This window comes from Anser cygnoides, chromosome 1, assembly GCF_040182565.1.
Source record: "Anser cygnoides isolate HZ-2024a breed goose chromosome 1, Taihu_goose_T2T_genome, whole genome shotgun sequence".
NCBI classification, from domain to species: Eukaryota; Metazoa; Chordata; class Aves; order Anseriformes; family Anatidae; genus Anser; species Anser cygnoides.
In genome coordinates this window covers 113734646-113759528 of record NC_089873.1, presented here as the reverse complement: position 1 = coordinate 113759528, position 24883 = coordinate 113734646, and the positions used below count along the sequence as shown (strand labels likewise).

General features: G+C 41.5%; 1 protein-coding gene across 6 annotated transcripts in view; it reads right to left on the bottom strand.

Moving 5' to 3' along the window:
• Positions 1-1828: 1828 nt before the first annotated feature.
• The window catches only part of MRPS6 (mitochondrial ribosomal protein S6), a 46148-nt gene continuing 23093 nt past the window's right edge, over positions 1829-24883 (bottom strand). For 3 of the 6 annotated variants that reach the window (XM_066978437.1, XM_066978436.1, XM_066978443.1), the window contains exons 2-3: positions 13711-13850; positions 1829-2476 (exon numbers count right to left, since the gene is read on the bottom strand). In XM_066978437.1, the coding sequence (XP_066834538.1) occupies positions 2296-2476; positions 13711-13850 (321 nt within the window). In that variant the 3' untranslated portion in view covers positions 1829-2295. Of the gene's footprint in view, positions 2477-13710; positions 13851-17477; positions 17698-24883 lie in introns of all 6 variants that reach the window. The other 3 variants (XM_066978415.1, XM_066978422.1, XM_066978431.1) reach the window with 3 other exon arrangements.

Sequence of the window (24883 nt, the reverse complement as noted above, 5' to 3'; positions counted from 1 at the left end):
CACACTCACCCCTAATGAGCATCTAGGGTTTTCCTACTGAACGCAGGCACCTATATCGAAATTGGAACAAATTAAATGCAAGATTTAATACTACGCTGAAGGGAATTGAATAAAGACAAACATACAACATCTGTATGTGTACAACCTCTGTTTTCAATCTTCTTCATTTTGTGAGCCTGAAAGCTTATATACTCCTTCTATTCAATTGAATGACAGGGCCCAAAGTCCTAGACAGAGGGAAATTGGTGTAAGCTAGATTTGAAAGCAATTTTTTAAAAGAAGAATAAAGCATTAGAGTAACAAACTAATACACTATTCGGTCACCTAAGCCAAAAAAAAAAAAAGTGGGGAGATGTGTAGGTGAATAGCTTGCAGAGGTGGTGACAAAAGGGGGAACCTGTCTTGTTTTACATAAAGAACATCATTATTTTTTGTGCGAATATGTAGGTGTTAAAAACAATGAAGCACTGATGCCACAAAACACTGAAACCATGAAGGACGATTGGAATCTTGGTTTGACTTTAAGCTATAGGTTTTCATTTGCATTCTGTTAAGAAAAACTTGAGAAACTCGAGTAAAGCACATTCTTTAAAGCATTACATATTTCCCTATTTGTAGTTTGTGCTTTCTAAGCTGACGGTCTGAACTTTCAGCGGGCCAGAAAAAAATGGCAGCTCAGGGATCCCAATTCATAGCACAAATGTTCAGTCCTACAGCTCCTCCCAGCTAAGCTCACACCTGTATAGAAGGAAGATCTGCCCTACAAGCAAAAGTTATTGATACGAGGACCTCTGTCTGGAACAGGCACTGGTGCACAGCAGCCACATGATCAATACTGGCAACAGCTACAGAAAAAAACGTACCTACTCTACTAAAGGTGTGCGTTTTTCCAGGAAATAAGAGACAAAATGTGACAGTCTGCTCTTAAAAGAAAAGCAGATTTAAAAACAGGAAAAAAAATCAACAAAAAAACCCCACACGTTCACATCTCCTCAATATGGACATACAGAAAGAAAATTTCATTTTTCTACCTTTTTCCTTAAAAGAAAAAACTCTGAAGAAAAGCTAGTTTAATTTCCCCCTGAAGTCCTGTATCCAAGAAGATGAAAAAAAAAAAAAACAACAGCATCATCCATGAAAAAGAGCATGAAGAAACAGCACGCTAGAGAGCTGTCACACCAATGAGACCCGTCATGTTTCCCTGGGAATCTGACCTCAGCTGCTGGGCTGGCCCTCCCTTTAGCATCATTTAACATTGGAGTGAAGGTTTCTTGATGAAGCTCATTCAGGTAAAGAACACCCTCTGTGCTTAACAACAGATTGATGTCAACTTCATTTTTCTACAGAAATTACCATACACACACACCTTCAGTGGGATAAAGGGCAAGTGCATTCCTTCAGTAACATGGGGGAAAGCTGGAGGTCCTCTACAAACTACTGAATTCATGTCAGACCAGCAGGAGGTCGTATGACAGTAATACAACCTTTCATATGCATTGCTGTTTCTCCTGTCTCTTATGTGAGGAGAAAAAAAAAAAAGACAAAATATATGTCAGGATCTTTTTCCCGACATTTTTCTCAGTTTGAATGTTTGGCCAGGGTCTGGTTGATAGTGAAATAAAACATTTTTTATTCTTCTGTTTATATAAACTTGTGGGTTTTTCTCTCACGTGCCACTGGAAGTTCTTGGCTTTTGTAGAGAGAATAATTCTTTACCTGAACAGAGTTCTGATACGACCTTAAAGAAAAGTTTGGCACATCTTTTGGCAGTGTAAGCTATTTTTTCTTTTACATATATATATATATATATATATATATACACTTTAAGACCAGAAAAGGAGTCAAGTTTTGTTATTAATCACACTTTTATTACCTTTTTCCAAAAGCAAGCAGAAAAATCCTCAAACAGATCACATACTATACTGCTACATTACACCGTAGACTTCTTAATCTCTTATGTAAATACACATTCTTAAGTAATCTGTCTTTGGAAAAGAATGCTATTTTGAGCATTCTGATGATGGATAAATCTTATCAATGTAATGCTCTAAGGGAAAAGAAAATCAATTTTCAGAGTTGTCATATATCAAAATAAGCAAACAGATTAAGTCTACTCAAGTTATTTTAAACAAAAAAGAAACCTCAAATGTTACAATAACTTAAGATAGTGTACTATACCACACACATAATATGGCTAAAACTGATAATTTTTGATGGACATTGGTTATCACAATTGTATTCAAAAGCAGGACTAAAAAAATCTTTTAAAAGTTTCAAACATGCAATTTAAAATATTCATTTCTTCTTGGCAGTTAGTTTGTCTTCAAAGTTGACTGGGATTATGCCACTGCATTCTTCTGTCTTTGATACAGGATGTTTTATAAAAGCACGTCTAATTACGTCAATATCACGTCCTAAATGATCCATCATGGTCGATACAATCGAAGGTGGGGCCTCTAAGTCTACCAAAAAATACCTGCAATGAGAAACACACATACACAATAAAACAAAATACCTGTACTACAACTTTAATTCAAATAGCTGTTCTGTGGGACTTCTTAAATGAAAAGTTGTATTTTTTCCTTAAATTTTTCTACCAGAATTGTTTTAAATAAAAGCTCGGTATTATTTTGATTTCAAATATGAAGAGTTCAGTTCAAGCAGCTTCAGTCTGAACTTTTCTTTGTTGCACAGCACTTCTTACACAAGGACATTAAAGAGACCTTACTCGTCTTGTACCTGCTCCATTCATCTACGCACCTTGATTTGAACAGTTAAAAAAAAAAAAAGGTAAAGTGGCACATTCACTTCGGTTACAACACTTAAATCTCCTTTGAATTCATGGCATTGTTTCTTTGGGGAACAGATGTCAGTGTGAAGCACCTCAAGCTTATGTATATATGGACACAGTTCTTTAAAGTTCTGTTTCAGAGCTGAATGTACGTTTAAAAAACAGCAAAATAAACCCCAAGAGATGGACTTATGCCAAATTAGGCACCTCTCCAATGCGAACACGGCTTAAATTTTCCATCTGAGGGCAGGAGCTGAAGACACATGTAGGAAATGCCAGCTTGCACAGTTGGCACTTGACAAGCGTACTGTCTTGCTGATCTTGGCAGGACTGAAAAGGTCTTCCTTCCACACATACACGGCACGTACAAAATGCACCGCACCAGGTAAGTGCTTCGTGTCCACCACACAACTACCTTTGACATCTACAAAGGAAAAAAAACTACCCCTGCGTACAGAAAGGAGAACGCTGCTCCCCATTAGTATCTTATGTCACCAAGATCACTTTATAGTAAGTCAGTCTGTGTTTGGCATGGCACTAACTATACTATCGTAAAAAGACACCACAACTGCCTCAGAAATCTCATGAAAGAAATCTAACCATCCACCTTGTTTCCAAGACTAACAATAATTTGAAGGCTAGGTGTGCAGGACAAAACTCACCACTCAGCTATTTCATTTTAATTTTTATGCATCCTCCTGTTAAAGCTTTCCTTTCCTTCTAGTCCACGCAAACACACCTCCCCGTGAAGCATCAGTATAACCTGAAAGTGATATCCTCTAAAGGAAATCATACTACACATTTGCCAAGGACCCCATTCCTATATCACTTAAACCCAAGCAGGATCGAGCATCACAGTTTCCTTTAAAAACTGTACCTAGCGGGACTTTATCCTGTTGGAGGTACAGATTCTTATAAAGGCAACTGTAGGGCAAACATCACACCGTGCAGTCCCCCTTGGTAAAGGCAATCTTTGAGGATTAATTCCCCAAGCCAAGAAGCTGAAGAGGAAATAGAGGAGGTGGTGTCACCAACAACGGACAGATTCATGTTTTTCACACTGCTTATCCCACATGGAGCTCTTTTTCACCCAACTAGATGTGCTGCACAAGTAACACCAAGATATACTACACACAGAGAAGACCCACCAGGTCAGGAATGATTTAAGCATCGCGTGCTGGATTGCTGCACAGGGGTGGAATCCACACGTGGAAAACGCTGCAAAGAAGCTTCCCTTCAGCCAGACATCGTAATCCCGAACCTCTTACGCAGGCATGTATATTAATAGCCACAATTCAGGTCTGAAGTCCTTTTCAGAAAAAGCAGATTGAAGCACCGAGTTCTCACATGTGAGGGGCCCGACGGCAAGAAATGTCCCTGCAGCCTGCCTGGAAGGAACCAGTCCTCCAGAAGAGGTGCCCGGCTGGCGCGGGCTGCGTCCGAGCATCGCAGAAGCCGAGGGAGCAGTGCCAGTTCACACCAACTAAGGTGCTGCTCCTCTGACTGCAGCAGGGAGGGCTGCTACGAGACGCAGAAAAAGCTCACCTTAACAAGGATTTGGAGGAAATATGGTGGGCTTGGTCCCCCTTGCAAATCCTCACACATGGAGCAGGATTCAGCTTAACTTATTTGGAAAGCTGAGCTGCCTGTTATTTTTCTAGAGACCAGAAAACAGGAGATGTCACCTGGTTAAAAGTTTAGGGAGAGAAACAAGCTTTAATCTTGGACAATTCAGTAAAACTGTGGCATAGCAACTTCTGAAGGATGCATACCCCTTGAAAAGGGAAAGTCGCATCTTCTGTTAAAGCCATTAAAAAGCTACTGGTAAATTTAACAGATGCCACTTAAATCCTCTCCTTTGCAAGAACCCTTCCAAATTCTCAATCAGTTGAAGCTAATAAAAGGGATGATGGGGGGAGAAATTTGAGCTGATGATACACCACCACTCTCCTGCCCCCTTCCCCGAGCAGTTGGTTCACAAGAGCATTCGTTCAGATTGCAGCCCGTGCTCTTTGCTGTCTCTTTTTATTCCCACTTCTCCAGAATTTCATTTCATTTCTGCTTTCAAGTCATATGCTGCTTTTCATTGTGTTCCTAAAACGGCAATATATTTTTTTTTCCCCCTCTCAAAAGACTGCTTTGCAACTTTGTGCTTTCTCTCACATTAGCAAAGGGTGGAAATTTCCACTGACGCACTGTTGATAACTGAAGGAGAAGTGGGGGAAGGGAGGATGAGCTGTTGCAGCGTATCTTTATATGACTCCTCGCAGAATAGGTATTTTATCTGAGGGTACAAAACTGCAGTCACTGGTGACAATGCCATTTCTTAAAACAACACCCATTCCTCAGCGTAACAAGCAATGCTTGCCTCCCTGTGCCAAAAAAAAGAGGGAAGGAAAAGAGGGCCAGCATAAAAAAAATATTATTCTTTCATTAAAGAAAGAGAAGAAACTGACTGCTGCAAGCAAAACAACCAAATGCAATTGACAATGCAATTCCTGAGGAGATCTAGAGCACCTTCCCTCCAAACACATGCATTTAAATTAGCTGCCATCAGGTTGTGGGCTTTTTTTAAACCCACTCTCCATAAAGCATGCAGTAACCTTAATTTCAGCCAGCCATCTCTGACCTGATACACCACCACGCTGCCGCTACTGTTTGCGTAGTAAACAAAAGCAAATCCCAGCGAGACTTAAAGACGGGAAAAATACAGGAATGCAGGAGGGAAACTACCTCATTCCTGCGAACAAAAATGCAGAAGCATTCAGGCTGTCTAGGAGTCAGGCGAGTCATCAGGGGAGAAATGCAGGAAAATTCCACTGATTCACTATGAGACCACAGTTATTTTTGTCATCATGCTCCACTGTAAATAGAAGGATGATTTAAATACAGGAGAGCAGACTAACCACTGAAATGTACTGAAACAATGTGTTAATTGAAAAAAAAAGAGAAAAATCATAGGATTTCAGAAAAAGAAGGGCATGCCTTTGTGTATGAAAAAAATGCCTGGTTTCATGTATCCTTTTTAATATATCCAAGCCAGAAATTGTTTGAATTTGAGTCCTGAAGTCCTATGGATGCTTGTATATTTTGCTTTCACATGGACAGTCTGTGACTTCACAGAACCCTGAAAGGCACCTGGATCAAAACTCACTTTTAAATCCTCCTGGAACATGGACTCGGAGGCTATGTTCAATGTACCTGAGGAACAGAGGGAAAAAGCACACTTACAGTGGACTTGGAAGAGGCTGTGTGGTGCCATTGTTGTGCCCAGAAAACGTCTGTATGCTCAAAGATGATAAGCTCAAACTCAATTAGCTATCTTTCCTTTAAATTTTTCCTTTATGCAGCAACACAAAGTCTAAGTAAGCTTCCCCAGTAGGAGAGTGGAAGATACAAAGGCAAGAAAACATACAACTAAAGCATCCCAGAAGGAAACAAGAAACTGTCCAGAGGAAAGCAAGCTGTGGTACGCTCATGGAAGTAGCTGGACAGTCGTTCTCACTAGAGTAATCCTCTGTTAATGAAATTGCTCTCCTACCAGAATGCCCACTTCATCTTTGGAACCACTGCGTTGCTCTTGAAGAGCAGTAGTTTGCTTTTCTCCTTGGCTCTTGCGGTCACTATTCTTCCTTAGCAGGGCAGGTAGGTGAGTTTATGCTCAGTAGGACTATCATTTTGTAGCTGGAAGGACTAAAACACGTGTTACTACTTCTGGCTTATAAAACACAACTATGGAATAGATGGAAGTCCTCTGAAAATCACAAGGACAGCAACTGGGAATATCCAGATCAAAACCAAAAGCTACTGCCTTAGTAACTAGATTGTGCCATAGCAATGACACAAATAATCCACTATCAACCAGTACTGGGGGGAAAAAATACTGTTTTAAAAAAAAAAAAAATGTGCACATTCTTCAGAAATTTCATTTGCCAAATTCTATACACAGACACCTGTTATTAAGCTAATTAAATAACAGAAAGACATTTTGCAACATTGCAGAAAAATTCTGTTTCACTGCAAAAGAGAAACGAGCCTGACCTAATCAGAGTGTTTGAAAAGTCACACTCACTGGGCAGCATTTGAAAAGTCTGCAGATTTGTTATGAGCACAGCTGCAGTTACACAGCAAGTATTAATTCACATTTTTTTGTTGTTGTTGTTGTTGTTTGTTTTTTTTTTTTTTTAAAAGTGACTGCTTCCCACCTGACCAAGACCACTATTTAGTGCAGCCATCACATTTAATAAACATGCTTACATAAAGATGCTACAGAATTTACCGCACCAGAAATTGATGCTGGCACCTCAGCATCACAGATTACTGTACTGTGCCATTTCTACTAAAAAGCTTCAAAACTGCAAATCGCAACCTCAAAGATAAAGTGAGGAAAAAAAAACAACATTTCAGGGCTCTGGTACCCAAGGTAGATGCACATTTACACATTAATGTGGACAAAAGCGTTTGAAGGAAAAGTAATGGTTCAACTCATCAATGGAGAAAGCCCCATCTAGTGGAAGAAGACAATCAATTTAGTAGAAAATACTACAAACATGCCTAATACTCAAACATTCAAACTGTGTCTGTTCTCATCCCAGTACACCACAGATCCAGAACTCCTTTTTGCTGAAACACATTAAGATGTTCTAAAATCTGAACAAAAAATCACACATAGGTTGTGCACTAACTATAAATTTAGTCTGGCAGTGTTAAAAAAAATGAAAGTTTGCATCCTCCTTCCTCTGTTTTTCTTTGCCCCTGTATGGCCTTTGGGAGCCATGAAAATCAAGTGAGCCTACCTGAGTGAAGCTACACATGTTGGTGTATTATCTGCAGGATGAAGTCCTTCAACTACATGATAGCTTGTATTTTACTGGGGAAGAGATGGTGTGTTAAAACTTGAGAATACTCCTGAGAACAACTCTGATGGGTAACTATTATTTTACTCCTAAAACTGTATCCTGACAACATGGGTTACTGGATGACAATTTAACATCTCTTGTCCTCAAAGGATATTACTCTTCCACAAGCTGCTTGTTTAAAAATAATTTGTGTAAGTATAGTTCTGAAACTAAAATACTTTACGGAAAGAGTCAAAGCTTGAGCATGTAACATAATTTACAAAGATATGTTCAGATCTCTTAAAGAACGTCATGCTCCATTACTGAAATACTCATCTTAATAACTATCTATTTCTTGTGTATTAGGCCACTGAAGCACAAAGACATTAGGTAGACTCATGCTCCTTCTTTCCTGAGCCCATGCTTTGGCAATGACCATTAAGTCACGTGCCATATAATAGAGGCAAAACACAAGGTGCTTCCACAGGAGGGGAAACTGCTTCAGACCCTAAACCACCAAGAGAAGCTGGGAGTGAGCTGTGGGAAGGCCAGGACAGCCTGTGGGAGGCACGCAGCCTTCCTCACCATTGCGGAGGGGATGCTGGTACTGAAGCCTGGTGAGCTGCTCCCAGTTCCTGGGGAGCAATCACAGCACTGCAGAGCCTAAAACCTGCACACATCCTTGGGAAAGCATCTCCTTGCTTTGCAGTTTTCCCACTGTCACACAAACATGCCCACTATGCAACTCAAATTGCAACCTCGATTTCCTGATGTCTGATCTGGTCAGGTACTGCAGATATATACATTTATATACACATTCTGTGCTACTTCGCAGATCCCAGCAATCACTAGGATCCCTGCACACCTCCAACTGAAAATTCCCCATGCACTTGTTAAGGTAAGCTCCCAAAATACAACTCAGCACGTACACAAGTAAGACCTGAGCTTGCTATTTCAGAGAACAAGTGGGTTGATGAGATAACAGAGTGAACAGCAAAACAAAAAGATTAAGAGACAAGCAAGCAAATAACAAAAGAACATTGCTGTCTTTTCAAAAATCAAAGTTTAAAAGAGAAAAAGAAAACAAGCCAATGAAAAACGGGCAAATAGAACACAGAAAATGTTAGGAACAACCAGAATTATTCACAGTTTAGCTAGAGAATTCACAAATAAAGAAAGTGAAACAGTCAGAAGTGTGGGGAGATAGGTCTAAAACATTACCATGTTACAGGTAGATTAAGTAGGGAAAAGCGCGCACACACACAGAACAAAGTGTAAGGGGAAGACCACAGTGCTGTACTGATTTATGAAATGGCACTAAATCTGAGCACTGACCAGGATGATGCACAACAAAAACAAACTAAAAAAACCACACTAACTCTCACAACAAATCTCTAGTGGATACCAAGATATCAAATGAAAGGCAATAATCAAACCCCAATTACACTCGACCACTTTCTTCTCCCCAGAGTCCTTGTCATATCTCCTTCCAGTTTAATAGAAACCTGGTCTGCAAAAAGTCTGAGCCACTACCTTCCCAGAGGAGTGCCTGAATCATTTTTTAAAGATCTGTTTTGCAGCCTCCCTTGTACCAGCTCCCCTAAAGTAAAAATATCCGGCGTACCAACCGCCCGCCCCCAGACCAGCTCTTCAGTCCGATGCCTTGAAGCATGAAGTGCCACAAGCGTATCATTAAGGCACAGCCTGGCAAGGCCAAAGAAAACAGGTATGCCACAAAGTGCAAACCCACAGACTGTGCCACTGAGATCTATCATTTTACAAGCAGTTGCAATATCCTCCAGTTCAGCACTGACCAAATATGCAGCAAGGGCTCAGTAATGCCATCACCAAGCCCTGGTCTAGACCCTTTATTTGAAAGCAGCTTTGAGGGATTCATTGCTTCTGTATCCTTTTAAACAACAAACAAATTCAAAGTTTAACATTCCTTGAATTCATATCCTAATACACACCTTATTTAAATCAGTTCACTTTTGTTTATTCCAGAAATAAGTACCTCCTGATACACGTGATACAATATTAAAAAAATGTGCCACTGTGTTAAAAGCAGTTTCAGTACACCTCATTAAAAATGATAAACAAGTAGAAACAAGTAGTGGCTAGCAGAACAAATATTTGGCACAAATCTATTGCCCTTTAGGAGATACAGCCAGGAATCCTTATTTACATTCTTCAGCTGTTTTTTTTCCAGAGATGTGACTGCCACGGGCAAGTCACGCAGGCTCAATGCCTCAAGTACACTTCCATACCTAACCCACGCTGGAACCAATGTGTCACATTTCATTCATCCATAAGGTGAATTTGTATTTGTTACAATTTGGTGATATGCTACAGAATGTACTTGAATCATGCTCTTAAATACTTCAAAACCAATGTTCTGCTACAGCAATTAGTACTGTGAGTTAGCAGCTACCTTGACTTCGGTTTAAAATATCGGTATAGAAACAATTTAAAAGTTTTAGTCTTCAAATGTACCCATACGGTTCTTGAAACATACTATTTTCATAATTATCTAAATTCAAAGCCTGTCAACGTTAGGTCTCTAAAAAAGGAAGGTGTTTTCTGTCAAAAGGAAGATGCGTTTAAGAGAAAGACCAAAATTTGGTTTAATATACTCTCAATGCACGTGCACCACCTGCTCAGTGAATACCATTTCCAGAGAAGAAACCAGTCAATTATACATGTGATCCGAGGTCTCCAAAGCTGCTGGTGGAGTAAAACTGTTCATTCCAGTGACAGCTGTGGGCCACAATCCCCTGTGGCAGCCTTTGAAAAATCTCAGCTTTACAGAAAATGAGAATTTTGCTGCCAATCGATCTGCAAAGTGTCCTGGATACTCGTAAATTTGTAATGTGCCTGTAACGCTGTATACCCGAGACAGATGATGCTGAAAGCACCGCAGAACTCAGAGGAAAATAATCTGTTTTGAGGATACAGAGCACCTGCTTGTGGACCTACGACTATGCATTTTCTAGGTTAATTCCTTACTAAAGACACTACAAAAACCTGGTGGAGCCCAGTGGCAGCTTTGCTGTGTGTACTGCACGTCTTTCTCTGTCAATCACTCGGTTTTATGATACACTGCAAAGACTTGAACTGCAGATAAAATTAACTAAATGAAAAGATGCACAGCAAAAGGCTGGGAGAGGGATGATACTAGACATGCCACAGAGCACGTCTCAGCAGAGCTGTGAGCAGCTGGCAGTGCCATGCTGATGGCCCTTGAGTCAAGGTAAGGGGAACAGCCGAGGTAACCCTGGGCGTTTGTAAAGGAACCAGGCTTTAGGAAAATCACTTTGTTTTCCCATGCAGCTGAGGGGACTCAGTGCCATTCTGAGTGACAGGAAGATGGTTCGAGTAGCGATCGCTAGGGCAAGAGCTGTCTCTAAGAGATGCACTCTATTAAGCTGTGACCTATGCTATGAATATTGTACTGCCCTAATTTTCACACAGGAAAACCAGCCAGGAGGTCAAAGGAAGTAATGGATTCAGCATGCATCCTAAGCCCACAAGCATCTCCACGTCCTCAGAAAATAAACTAGCTGAAGCTCTGCTGAAAATCACCAAACTAAAAAAACAAACAAGTCCACCCCCCCAAAATGAAAAGCTCTGAAAGGTTCACCACTCTCCCCATACACACAGCCTCATTTGCACTCTCACAGAAGCCCTTTCAGTTACTTCAGAAAAAGCCCAGAATAAGGAAAAGGTGAGAGACTATACTATTCAATACACCACCTTGGTACTGAAGGGGAGACAGGCAGAATTAAAAATTCATTATGAAGGAGAAAAGATGTTAGGATTTTTTAGCGAGTACACTTACTGAACCATCTTGAAGAGCTTTTTTTTTTTCCCCTTTCTTTTTAATGTTGTCCTGTTAAAAAAGAGATTACTTTTACAGATGCTGTAAAACAGAACTGACTGACTTTATGAGGTGGATAAAGAACTGACTTTTCACTTCCTATTCCCAGATTGTTTAATATTCTGAGTAAGTTACTCTCTGGACCTTACGAAATATCAAATCAGGAATCCACCATATCTGTACACTGAACTGCAACCTCTCTGGCATATCTACACAAATGCATTCTCCCACATTACCAGGTACTGAAACTGCCTGCTGCTTCCCATTGTAATATCTTGTTTCTCCTGAATTTGAACTCTGAACAACCACCTTATCCTTTCCTGTAGTACCTACTTTTAATTGCTTCCTTTTAGGAAGTCAAGCAATTTAGAGCAGGGAACTCTCATATTCATATACAGAGGATCCAAATCCAGGGCAAGCAGAACGACTGCTAAATTAATTTAGAGACACTTGAACTGGGAGGTGGAGAAACAACAGTTATGGTGACATAAATCTGATGGCTTCATGCCCGTGTTTCAAAACACGATGGCAATTATTTGTCACTAAAACCCCACCTCAAGCAGAAAACAAAATGTGTCTGCTCTCAGCACTGCAAAGAAGATGGTTATTATAGTCTACTGATCCCCTCCTTCTGCTTATTAAACAGGTAATCTGTTGTAATAAATGAGTTTAGCTAGCTTACATGTCTGAAAAATACCCTCAAGAAATGGCTTTTATTCACCTCTACATAATTCTTGTGATGTCTGGTTATGGTTTTCTCCTTTTTCTGTTTTCCCTGCTGAAGAACCCAAGCCCTGACGGTGAAGTATTGCCACCCAAGCCAAGTGGAAACTGTGATCCAAAGTGGTGAAGTGTTTCAAAGAGCCTAGTGCTGTAGAAAAAAAAGAAACTAGAAGCCAGAAGTCTCAACTTGAACATCCCAACTGAGTGGACTCTAGACCCTCTGGCTTAGCTCCCCACCTGTAGTACCAGTGTTACACCAGCTCCTTGTCCTGCTGAATCAGCCTGAAAATAATTTAATGTTGGATGGATGAGGTAATTAATAATTCTGTCTTGACGCAAGGCTTTGATTAGCTCCCACGTGCAGAGAAGACTTCATCCTAAAATGCAAAACTATCGGGATCAAGCCATGTTTTGAAGGCAATCACAGACACCATGGAGCAAGAGCACAAGACAGCCGCAGCCACGTCGCCGTTGCTTTTGGGTAAGTAACAGGCACACTGTGGAGATTCCCTCCCCTCCTCTTTCTGTCCGTCTGCTCTAGCTGCCAGCTCCCACTTTGCAGGGGAAGGAAGGGGTCGTCGGAAAAGGGAGCGAAGCTGTGAGGCACCCTCGGGAGACGACCTACCAAGGGCTTCCTAAAAGGCGCTCCCCAGGGTCGCCTCACCCCGGCCAGTGCCAGAAGGCCCATCCAGGAAGGCGGCAGGTCCACTTACGCCCAGTTGTGCTACAGGGACGAGGAGAAGCGTGCGGCTAATTGTTATTTTGATTACGGCAGGCAGCCCCTGCGCAGCACAGGTTGCTTAGCAACATTTCTCAACCCTCGCGGCGAGCCAGCATCCATTTCCATTTCGGAGGCAGCCTCAAGGAGCAACAAAACACCAGTGCGGGCAGTCAGGGGAGAAGGCCGCGGCACCTCTGCTCTGCCTCGCAGGAGAAGGCCAACATCCCATGTCCCAGCTCTCCTCCGTGGGGACAAACGGAGATGTTTCTCCTCTAAACAAGCCAGTTGTGCTTACGTGGTCATCTCTAGCTAAAGCCGTACCAAAATCACGAGTGAGTCTTACAGGATGCGTATGGTAATCAACATTTAGTTCAGATGCATTAGAGAAAAAGAATCAATCTTGCCAATTAGCAACCAGCAGATTAAGTGAGACTTTTATCAGTAAACAGCCTGTCCGGCTTGGAAAACAGTTACGTAAAAATGGCCTAACAAAATAACATTGTGTACATTGGGGAAAGCAGTCCCAACGCCTGAGCTCAGGCCACTCACAAGACGACATCTGCACACAAGCAAGGAGCTACCAGCACACAAAACGAAGCAGCACAAAACAGTCGAAGCGGAGCACGATCCGCCTCGCTGAGGCTACACACGTTGCACATCTGCTCCCCAAAAGCACGAGGAAGACCAAACGACAACAGTGGCTTATGGACATTTTAAAGGAGAACTGAAAGGGTTTTAAAGAAAAATGCATCGTGCATACCCTCCTCTTCTGTGGCGCTGCTTGTGCTTGGAGATTTTGTACGGCAGAGCCCTTTCTCCCAGGTTTTCGAGGTTCCTCACAACGGCTCCTTTCTCCATGAGAGCCTCAACAGTGCGCTTCAGCACAGCTGCGGTCTCAGGCTTGAAAAGAAAAAAAAAGAGAAAGCAGGAAATGTACACAAATCTGGTTATTCTTATTATGAGATTACAATCAACACATGCACTTGCATGGCTAAGTGCTGGAAGGGAGCGTGTAGTAACCTGAGATGGCAAAATGGAACCACTTCCTCACAAGGAAAACATTTATTTATTATTTTTTTAAAACAACAAACAGCTGACAAACAGCCAATTCGTTTGTGAATTACGGCAACAGCAAAGTTTCCACTGATTTCAGAGGCAAGCCCCAACAACAAACAACAGGAAAAAGGAAATAGTTAATGGCTTTAACTCACCTGGTATCACCTTGGCTGACCCTTGCACAGGTATGAGTAAATACACGTGGCAAAGAGCAATTTAAAGTCCCTGGATCATTGATGCTAATTAATATTGTTCACCATGGCATTTAAAGTGAAGAGTTTGGGAGCAACACCAATCTGTGGCTTGCTACAGGGAAAACAATCAGCACCGCGTTCATTTTGCATTGTCATTTCTACTGCACACACGTAATAGATATCGGACCCTTGGTTAAATCACTGCACCTCTCATTACTTTTGCACAGCTGACATACGAGCCTTTTTAAGAGTTAAGGAACTGACATGCAGTAATTAGACTAACACACAGAGATCTCACTCCTCAGAAAAACAAGTTTGAGGGACAGGCAGCCAAAAAGCAGTAGGTAAAGCAGATGAAATATTTTCTTGCTTATTGCATAACAGAGCTCTAGAGTGCCGAATCATTTCTGTAACGACACTAGAATATCTATGAAAAATGTTAATAAAATATAAATTAGACTGTTTTGAAAACAACTGAAAACTTGGTACACTATCAATGACAAGAAGCATTTTAAGAAACAGATATCCTACAAAGAAAGGAAAATAAACGGACATCCAACTAAACAAAAACCGCACAGCTTCCTTCTCTGCTTCCTGCAACATTTCACATCAACATATACTCCCAAGTCTACTGTTTGGTGAGATGGTAATCGTTGTAAATGAAAAAGTAATGAAAGAGATGATTTTCTGAGTAGTTTGTATTTTGTGAAATCACACCAACATAACAATTTCACTGTCTTTTCTCAGCCAGGAGAAAACTTGTGTAATCCTTCGATCATTTCATGAAGAAGATGACTGAAAGTTAGTCTCCCGAGTCTAAAGTAGAGATGCACGCCTAAGGGTTGTTTAATGTCCAGATCCCTTAGTGGAAATTGGTGAAAAAGGTGGTACTAAAATCTCACTCTGTGCAGTGCAGTCCGTGCTGTGGCACATGGAATTTCTTTCCTTTTGCTGACGATGCAAGGTGATATGAAAGAGCCTCCAGATGCAGAGCAAAGATGTTCAACATATTACATGCTACAATGTTGACTGCTCTTTGAAAGACCCAAGCACAGATGGTCTGAAATGATTTCTTGTTTCCATGAGTTAATTGCCCTGTGGCAGTGAAGAGTCTGCACCTAACTGCTCCTATCAATCAGAAATTTTATTTCCCCCTCACCAGCTAGATGAACTGTTTGGGAAATTTATTTTCAACACGAAGAGCCTAAACAGTTATGAGGTCAGCAAAAATGCCTGGGATTTTTTTTTTCCAATGTACGTTTAGGTTGTGTTGTAAAACTACCACAGGGACCAGACGTTCACATTTGACGAAATGTCACTACCTTGCCAAAGTTTGAGGCATTAAAACTATTGTTTCTCACAACAGAGAAACACTAAAGGATCTCTTGTTGCAGCGTGAAAAATTAGGATGAAGGCATTATTAAGAGAGTTTTGGATTACAATATATAACTTTAAATCACTCTTTAGCTCAAAAACAGGAATAACATTATTTTTCAGTTGACTTCATACAGTTGCCTCCATCAGTACTCATTAAATTTCCAAGTAAGTGCCTCTCGTGAGTAGGACCTCCTTCCCCAAATGGAGAACTCTCTTGGTTTTCCTACAACTCTTTTTGCCCTCTTGCCACAAAGCAAGCTGTTCCCACAAATGTTACAGGTGTCTGAATGTGACTTCAGCTCCTCCTTCAAGTTTGTCTGGAACAAAACCAGGGTGTTCAAAACTTACTGAGGAGCAACTGAGAGATGGATAGGTAGACCACAACTATACAGGCCTCACTTTGATAGAAAAATAGGATCAAACCAATTCTGTGAAGTTATGTAGGCATTTACACATTCATGCTGCAGTTGATGATGCTGACCGACAGCTGATGGTGACCACATTAATATTTTCTCTTCCTCCTTTAAATCTCCCTCATCTCTCAAATCCTGCTGCTTACTACAACACTATGTTCAAATACCAGAGTATCCCACCAAACCAAGCATTATCCTCCAAGACTGGATTCTTAATCTTCTCTATGTGCTTATATTTTGCATTGTTTTCCATCCTCTATACGTCTGACAACTACCACCAAGCAGTCACACACTGACCTCTCTCTCCGCAAACCCTAGAAGGACAAGCAAATACTATCAGAGAAGAACTGGGAAGCAACAGCTACAGGATGTTACTACCTCATTACTTTGAACGATACTCGAGAACTAGGAAGGAAGGGTCACTGTGACACACCTGTTGGCTGACAGGACTGAAAGTGAGGAACAGAATTCTAAAAGTTGGGTGTTTTTTTTTTTTGAAATTTTAATTTAGTATACTAAACTCCACAATAGGAACATTCTTTAAAATAAGATCAGAATTTTGCTAATGAGGTACAGAGCCTGCCAGAGACACAGCTTTCAAGGTCTGTTCTGTCCCTCCTTGCGTTACCGTGGCACATTAGCAACCAAAAGCTGCAGGAGCTTACCCAACTAAGATTCTCTCTGAAGGTATTTAGTTGAAACAGAAGAGAGTAACAAGGGCCAGTAACTTGGTATTTTTTGAATGCTGGATATCTTCCTTGATATTTTCCTTATTGTAAGAGTCCTTAGTAGTAGAAGACTACATATAAGTCATGCCATCTGGAGAGCCAAGTAAGTAGATCAGGTGGCATTTTCACAATATCTTCAACAACGACCATAAACCAAAAATTTCTTACTTTCCACCACACCCATCTTTTGTTTTACCACAGCGGAAAGTGCTTGTTACAATTTCTGCTGTTGGAGAAACATCAACAACAGCTAGAGAAAGGTAACAGCTTTGCTTTACTTGACCCCATCCTCCACAAATGCTGTAAGAAAGGGGTAAGAGCAGAGCTGAGGCTCCTCTCAAGACTTTCCCCATGAAGAACTGTTTTTCCAAGCTCCTTATGCCTCTTTTGGCTCAACTTACAGGACACAAAGGTGTGAGAAGCTGGTCCAAACTCCAGACACAGTTTTATGCTGATTCCATCACCACACAGTCTCAGCACTCAAACCTATCTAAAGCAGGAGCTGCAGGTGAGTCCCTTGTTTGTAACAGCAGCAGCTTCACAGTGTTGCACATACAAGCCAAAAGTAGGGTAACAGAGCTGCTAGTGCTAGCCACAGTTTCATGCTCTAAGAACCATACTAGAAATCTGGCTTCAAAGAAGAAGAGAAAAAACAAGAACTGCTGCCTTTGTGAAACAAGCACCGATGCAAATATTACTTTCTAGAAGGTTCTGACTTCAAAACGAGAATCTGACACTGCCCATTAGGGTTTTACTTACCCATATTAACAATGAAAAGAACAGTTTTAGGAGAGAAAGGGCAGCTAATCTAATAGCTTTAGTATTTTGTGCACTGCAGCACACCTGTAGAGCTTCCAACACTAGGCTGGGAAACATACACTTGGAAAGCAACAGGATCTGCCATTCAACTCTTCTCCTGCTGTGCATGCTTCGGTTGCAGAAGCCTTCATGGTGCTCAGGCAATTATCACAGGAGAAATCTGTCAGGTCAATGAATAAAAATACCGTTAAGTTTACTGTTGCTGCTTGTCTCCCACTCAAATAAAAAATGCTGATCCATAAGAAGAGCTCTGTTCAAAAGCGACCGTAATTGATTGAGACCTTTATACAAGCAGCTGTATGTCCAGCTGTGGACTTGTTTGACATACCCTGCTATAACAACCGTGCATATTTGAGTTAAACGGTATTGGATAAGGTTATTCTTCTGCATCCCTCCTACCCTCAAATGACACACAAGCTTTTCGTCTCTTTTGTACATGCCAACAGATCAGCACATTCCCTGAGTGGCAGCATGTCCAACATGATGTGCAGTTTCCAAACACAATGAAGCCTAAGAAAAAGTCCTATATATTTAAAAACAAAACAAAACAAAAAGAACAAGAAAAGAAAGCCACAGATTTCTACATTCAGGATTGTAAAATATTACGCTTTTTTGCAACCTCCCCATTTGTGGAAGTACTTTGAAAACATAAACTGTTGGTTTTGAAAGCTTGTCACTGTAATCCCTCTCATTCCTCCTCTCCAAAAAAGATCATGGTTTATCATAGCTTGCCTAAAGCCATCAACCAAACTATATATAGGCTAGCCTTTGCTAACCATAATATCCACAGACACAGGTTCCTTGGTTTGCCTCAGAGCCAGACCAGCTGAGGACATAGGAAATGGTATTGCCTGGCTCCCAACCCGGGAGCCACAACATTTTTTTCCTGAACAGCCAGCAGTAATTCCAGTACCACAGATATGGGGAAACAAGGAGGGGAAAAAAAGGAAAAAAAAAAAAGAAAAAAAGCAGGAGAAAATGGCAGTCAGTGCCAGAATACCCATGCTGGAGAGCAGGAAGTGCTAGAAAGAGTGTGTAAGCCCTGGTATGCAATTCTAGGTCTTGTTCACCCTCCTGGGTGCATAATCAAGCCCTTTCGAATGGGTTCGCCCTTAGTGAACTTGATGAACTTCGTTAGTGAACTCAGTTCCCCATCATTTGGTCACGAGTGAGTTGCCTTATTCTCAGAGGTACAGATCTACTGAGCCTACCAAAGCTGTGGAAGGAAGATGGGGGAAGTCGCTGCGGACTTTCCAAGTGCATTTACTTGGAAAACTGCCCCTGGAAAACATAACTGAAGGACCAGGATCAACCTTCCTCACCCCTCTACCCCTGCACTTTTTAAACTCGGAGCTGCCCAGAGGAAATGCGTCAACTAGCAAGTCAAGCCCATAGCTGGCTGACCAAGCAAAAACAGCAGAGGCACGTTACAAAAGACACTTTCTGCATAGGGCTGGCTGTCTCCAGAGATGAGGAATGCTGTGGCCACATTTACCAGGGTGAACCTGGTGCTGCTGCTGCCAATGCCACAAGATCAGCGGGCGCCTTTCCACAAATAATCCAGCTAAGTTTATTTGAAATGCTGCTACTCCCGTGGGCCCAGAGGCTACGCACAGCCCCATACATCACACAAACCACAGCCGCATACCACGCCCTAGGCATTTCCCCATACCTACTGCTTGTCCCCTTTCTCCTCACCAGTCTTTCTTCCGTCCAGTCATAGGGGGCAGGCTGTAACATCAAGTGCCCTTCTCTGGTAAATCCCCATAGCACAACATGGCATCACATGGTACAAATGGGCCAACCTGGCTCTGGAAGCCATTTGGTCACATTCATAGAGCACTGCCACCGCCACCACTGCCTGCAAATGCAGATAGCCTCTATGCAAACCCGAGCTGACTGATGCCCAGGTCAGTCAGGCCTGTCTACACTGCACCGCTTCTTCCACGCACCCCAAAGCCACCCCAGGTCAAAGATTGGTTCAGGTAGCTCAACAGCTGTACGGTATGCCCTTCTGTGGCTCTTTCCAGTGTATCATAAATGTCACAAGGAAACAGAAAGCTATTTAATGCACAGACTTCTTCAGGATCTCAAGGGACTGCAAAAATGGGAACAGATGGGGGGTACCCAGCCAATTGTCACCCAGGAGCAAAGCCACAAACGCATGGTAATAACCAGTGAGTACCAAACGCAGCTCCAACAACCTCTTTGTGAGGGGAAGTTATTATACACTACCAGCAGGAGTAAAAGCTATAGTACAGTTTTTATCAGCTGTAAAGAACTCACATGGTGACCAGAAAGTTAAAAAAAAAAAAAAAGGGGCAATATACTGATGACAAAGTATCCTTTGTTCTGCTGGAGACCAAATGAACGTGAACTCATCAGCTATGAAGCTACAAGAAGCATCTCTGAGATAGACCAGAAATTCAGTAAGAGCATGGAATAAAGCTTTTGTAATGTTGATGTCTCCTAAAAACCAAGGAGCCATCCGCTCAATCCTAAAGGAAAGGACAACTCTGTGGCTGGAGTTAGAGCCATCTAAAAAGACTGCACCACTGCTTCATGTCCCGCCTAGTGAGCTGGCCAGAGGGAGCTCAAGAGACAAAGTCAAAAGGATAGAAATAAACAGAACTGGCTAAAAAAGCAGCTTTCTCAAGATACCAAGGCTCTCCTCCTAACAGTCTTCAGTGGTAGAACAGGAAACAGACACCAAATGCCTAGTTTTAGGGTCAGTTAGGATTAGACTCAAGTTCTTCTGACTACTCACTCAGTTAATACAAAGCATTTAAAAACCAGTGGGCACACCTCTTTAAAATACAAACAAAAAGGAATCCAGTCTTCAAATTCCCTTCAATGTCGTAATAGTAGCATAAAGCTGTGTCTTTTTGGTTACTAAACAGTTAAAGTTCTTCTGTGATTATTCATTGAGGTGGAAATTAAAGAATGCAAAACTTATGTTTAAAAACTGCAATTCAAAAGCAGTAAAACTGAAAAACATGTCCATATCGTTACTGAATACGTAATTAAATACTAAAAACTTATTAGTGGAAATGATAAAAACACATACATTTGTGAACTCGCCAAGATCAACAAGAAAGAAAGATGATGAACTTTACAATGAGGAACACGGGGAAGCTGGAGAGTCATTCAACTCTCGCACCCTCTCTTAGTACACAACAAGAGGCAGCAGACAGATGAAAAACCAATCAGCAGATTAAGAATGGACAGCAAAGAACAAAATAGCGCTAATATTAGCAAAAAACGTACCAGGCATACAAGCCAGCTCACGACAGGTTAGTTCTTTATCTGCCCAGGGATCAAACTCGAAGTCCTGGTGCAAGATGCAAAGCTGCAATTACCGTAAAAGCATAAACAACACGGAGTAGCAGCAGCGAGTAGAGCACAACTGTTGAAGGACACGTACTGTTCAGAAAAGATCAAAGTGGTAGATCAAGTGAACAGAAAACGTGCTAGCCGTGCTGCACCCATCCTAAAAATGACCATCATGCGACTTCTGAGCATAATAGGCAGAGGCTCTGGACAGCAAGCAACATGAACCAGGACTCCTGATACCCCAGTGGAAGTTCAGAGCCAGGCAGGGGTGAGGAGGGAACTGTCTAGGGAAAGCTGGGCATACAGCAGCGCTAGGTAGGAACAGATTTCTCTAACGATGACAGTATGATTTTCCAGACATAGAGTAAGGAACAAATGACAGAACCGAGAATGGTATTTTCACCAAACATTTATTGGTCAAGGATGCATGATACTATTCTAGAAATGGATTCAGAAAATAATGAAGTTATAGATGGCAAGTATCTAAAAGTAAGTTTGGAGGTGACCAAAATTACCTCCGTCTGAATTAAATGCAACACTGCATCTCTCCAAAAAACAGCTCTTTAATTACATTGTAATGGAGGGTAAGCCAAGGCATTATCAACTTCACCTGATGCAAACGTGAAGCAAAGGGACCTGGAGGCAAAGGAAGCAACTTTTAAAGTCAAAGTGCTGCTAATCTCTCCTCTGTCCCCAAATCCACCTTTCTTCTTCAAAGAACCTAAATTCCACAATATTTTTTAACTCAATGTTTGAGATCAAAGTTAATTTAACACTTTAGTCTCACCAGTGAACTTAGCTTACAATTAGTTCATTTTATAAAGTGTCAACTCTTATAATGTCTAAAAGGAACTCTAGAAGGTGTCTTGTAAGTCTGAATGGAACAACTTTGCCAACTATAACCAAATCCCCTGTGATGCAGGGCCATTTCAGTGGTTTATTATTAGAAACCATTGAATTTAACATTTGGATACTACTTGAGAGCCATCTTTGTTACAATGCCACTTAGAAACTTACCCTCTTCTTCTCAAATCACAATAAATTACAACACAGACTTCAATCTAATGCTCCTGATCAGCTAAAGTCTACTCACCAGAAACTACAAGTAAGCCTTGTTCTTCATGACTTTTAGATATGGAGTACATTTCATCAGGTTTACTTTATATACTCATTAAGCTTAAATAAGCTCAAATGGTAACAAGAAAAAAAGAAGGAAAAAAAAGCACATTGGGAGTTATTTCCAGAAGCCTTTTCTCCCTGGTGTTTGAAATGTGCATGCGCACACACACATTCACCTACAACTCCAATTGTTTCCATATTTGTCAGGTTTAAGATGAAAAAGCAAACGCATTCTAATGAAGAGAACAAAAAGCTAATAGTAAGAACAGAAAATGGGGAAAGTGAGAAGAACAGAAGTCTTCTCCAGTCTTGTGATACAGAAGCTGAAACCACAGTCAAGAAGCTTCTTCTACCATCCCAGTACTTTTCATTGGTAAACCTCCACCAGAATACATTAAGAGTAGATAAGTGGTTGCACAATTTGCCAATTTGGGTAATCAATTCTTGTCCCCAGAGCTATCAACTGCCAATTAAAAAAATAATAATAATAAAACAAAACTGAAACTTCTTCTGACTTCACAAACTTTCCCTTTGATTCCTCAAGCTTTTGGTTTGGAATTGCCCAGCCTCCGCCTTCAAAAATCCTTGAGATGAGCAGAACGTAAAGCCAAGCTAAGCTGTTCAGAAATCTAAGAAAGACCTGCATCAAGTCATCCGTAGACAAGTATGGAAAAGAAATCCAATTCATGACAGTATTTTTAGATGTAATCAGGATTTTAAACACCACAGAGAGAAAAGTTTTGCTTTTTTCTCCTCCCCATCTTCCAATATCACAGCTGACTTAAAGCTTACTGCTTTCTTGAGAAAGCTGGTTATGGCTTCTCTGGATAAGAGGTCCTCTGGTGCAATTTTACTTGCTATGATGTTTAATAAGACATAATTCCTACAAAAATAGGTTGCTGCTGCTCTTTACACAACTGGCCATTCATACAACCTAGCAGACTTAAGTCAAGATTTACGTATCTCCCAAGAACGTCATCTACATTATCAAATTTCTCAAGACAAGACTAATTTCAAGTCTTTTTCTGGGTTAAGATATCCTCAGAAAAGCACTTTCTTCCAATATCTCTTCTCTCATCCTTGTTTCCATCTCCTTACTTTTCACTGTGTTGTGTGTCCATATCTCGCTCCCCTAGTATTTTCTCTCATTTTCTTCTTCACACACATTTAACTACAGCCTGGAAGACTTACAGACACTGACAGAAGGGGTCCAAAAGTGATGGCTGCTATTCCAAGGTAAGCCAAACCCATTTGTCCCCCTTACCATCAGTGTTTGAAAGGAAAAGGCTGCCTGAACACGCACAGCTAAGCAATTCCTTCAGCTGCCCATCACCTTGATTCCTTGGCTTCTGTGCAAGTCAGGGGAGGGAGGTGAATCAAACCATTGTCACATTGCTGCTGTGACTTTGCTGTCCTGGACACTTCAGGGACAAAATCAGAGGTATCATGAACAAGAAGGGCTTCGCTGTGTTGCAAACAGCATGCAACATCACAGCATTTACAACGCCGGCTGCCTCCCTGTCCAGCCCCAGATAGGTGACACTGAGCCTGGTACTTTTCCCTGCAGGGACCAGCTCGCTGTCTGACACGGCACACGCGCAGGCAGCTCAAAACCCGCAGGGATTCTTTCAGTGTAATTGCACTGGACACTTTCAGCACGCTAGGTATTTTTCAAGTCAGCTTTCACACATCTGTAATTGGGGGAAATGTGCGCAGCAGCGAAGGAGGCTGGCACTGCACACCTTCCAGAAGACAAACACCAGTTTGGGAGACAGTCACAGCTGCAAAGGCCACAGACAGTTAATTTCAACATTTCCCAGTCAAAGGCTTCCAGCCTTGGAGCTCCAACAAGAGCCCAGTCCTTGAAGAGTTACATGCAACTGTCCAAAGCATCCATTGTAGCCATCAGGTCTTGGGATATGTTCCCATGAAGCCCCAAACACTCTAGAGTGAGGGTGTACCATTAGCACCACACTAGTCTAAGTCCTTAAACGGAAGAAATGTTAAAGACTAGACTTAAAGACTAGAACAGGAGATCCGATTCCTAGTATTTAGCTGTTATACCCATCATAGTCATCCTTAGTGCTATATAACAAGTGTCAGGACTAAGAAAAACACTGAATAAGTAATAATCTTTACAGAGAGTGTGTGGAACCATGGCCGTAGGTTTAAAATCCTCCTGCTTTTGCAGAAAATTAATCGTCCTTGACTCTGAACCAGAATAGCACATAGGGTGGAAATCACACTGTTTCAACCAGTTGGCGTGCGTAAACGAAACTGAAACCTTGGCAATTTCTTGGTGAAATTCTCCCTTGCACAACATGTATATTTATATACACACACATACCTATACAGAGATATTCAAAGCTAATTTACAAAACTAGTTCCATGGTTTAGGTAAGTATTAAAAATAATTGACTAGCTCAGGGGTTATGACAGCCATGAAATCAAAGCATCACCTTATCCCTATCAGTCTACATACTCCTCAAAAAAACATCAAAAAAACAAATTGCAAATTACACCCTGATTAAATGCACTTACTAGGCAGGCAGGGGGAAAAAAGGCACAGAATTCAAACTTTCTGCCTCGCTGATTTTCCTGGCACAACGCACACATAGCGCAAACTAGGGCAACCACATCCAAGGAGGGAGAATTCACTTTACCGCCAGTAGGCAAAGAGTACTCATTACCACCATCTCCTTGAGTTTTTCCAGTGCACCCTCAAAATTAATGCTGCTGCAGCATTTGCAAAACATGCCCACCACTTGCCTGGGCCAGGACTCCACGCCCAAAGAAGTATTAAGGTCTCAAGCATCCATAAATTGGGGGCTGAGAGAGTGATTGCTAATTAACACAAATAGAACCAGCTGGTGACAAAGGCTTCTTGAACCTCC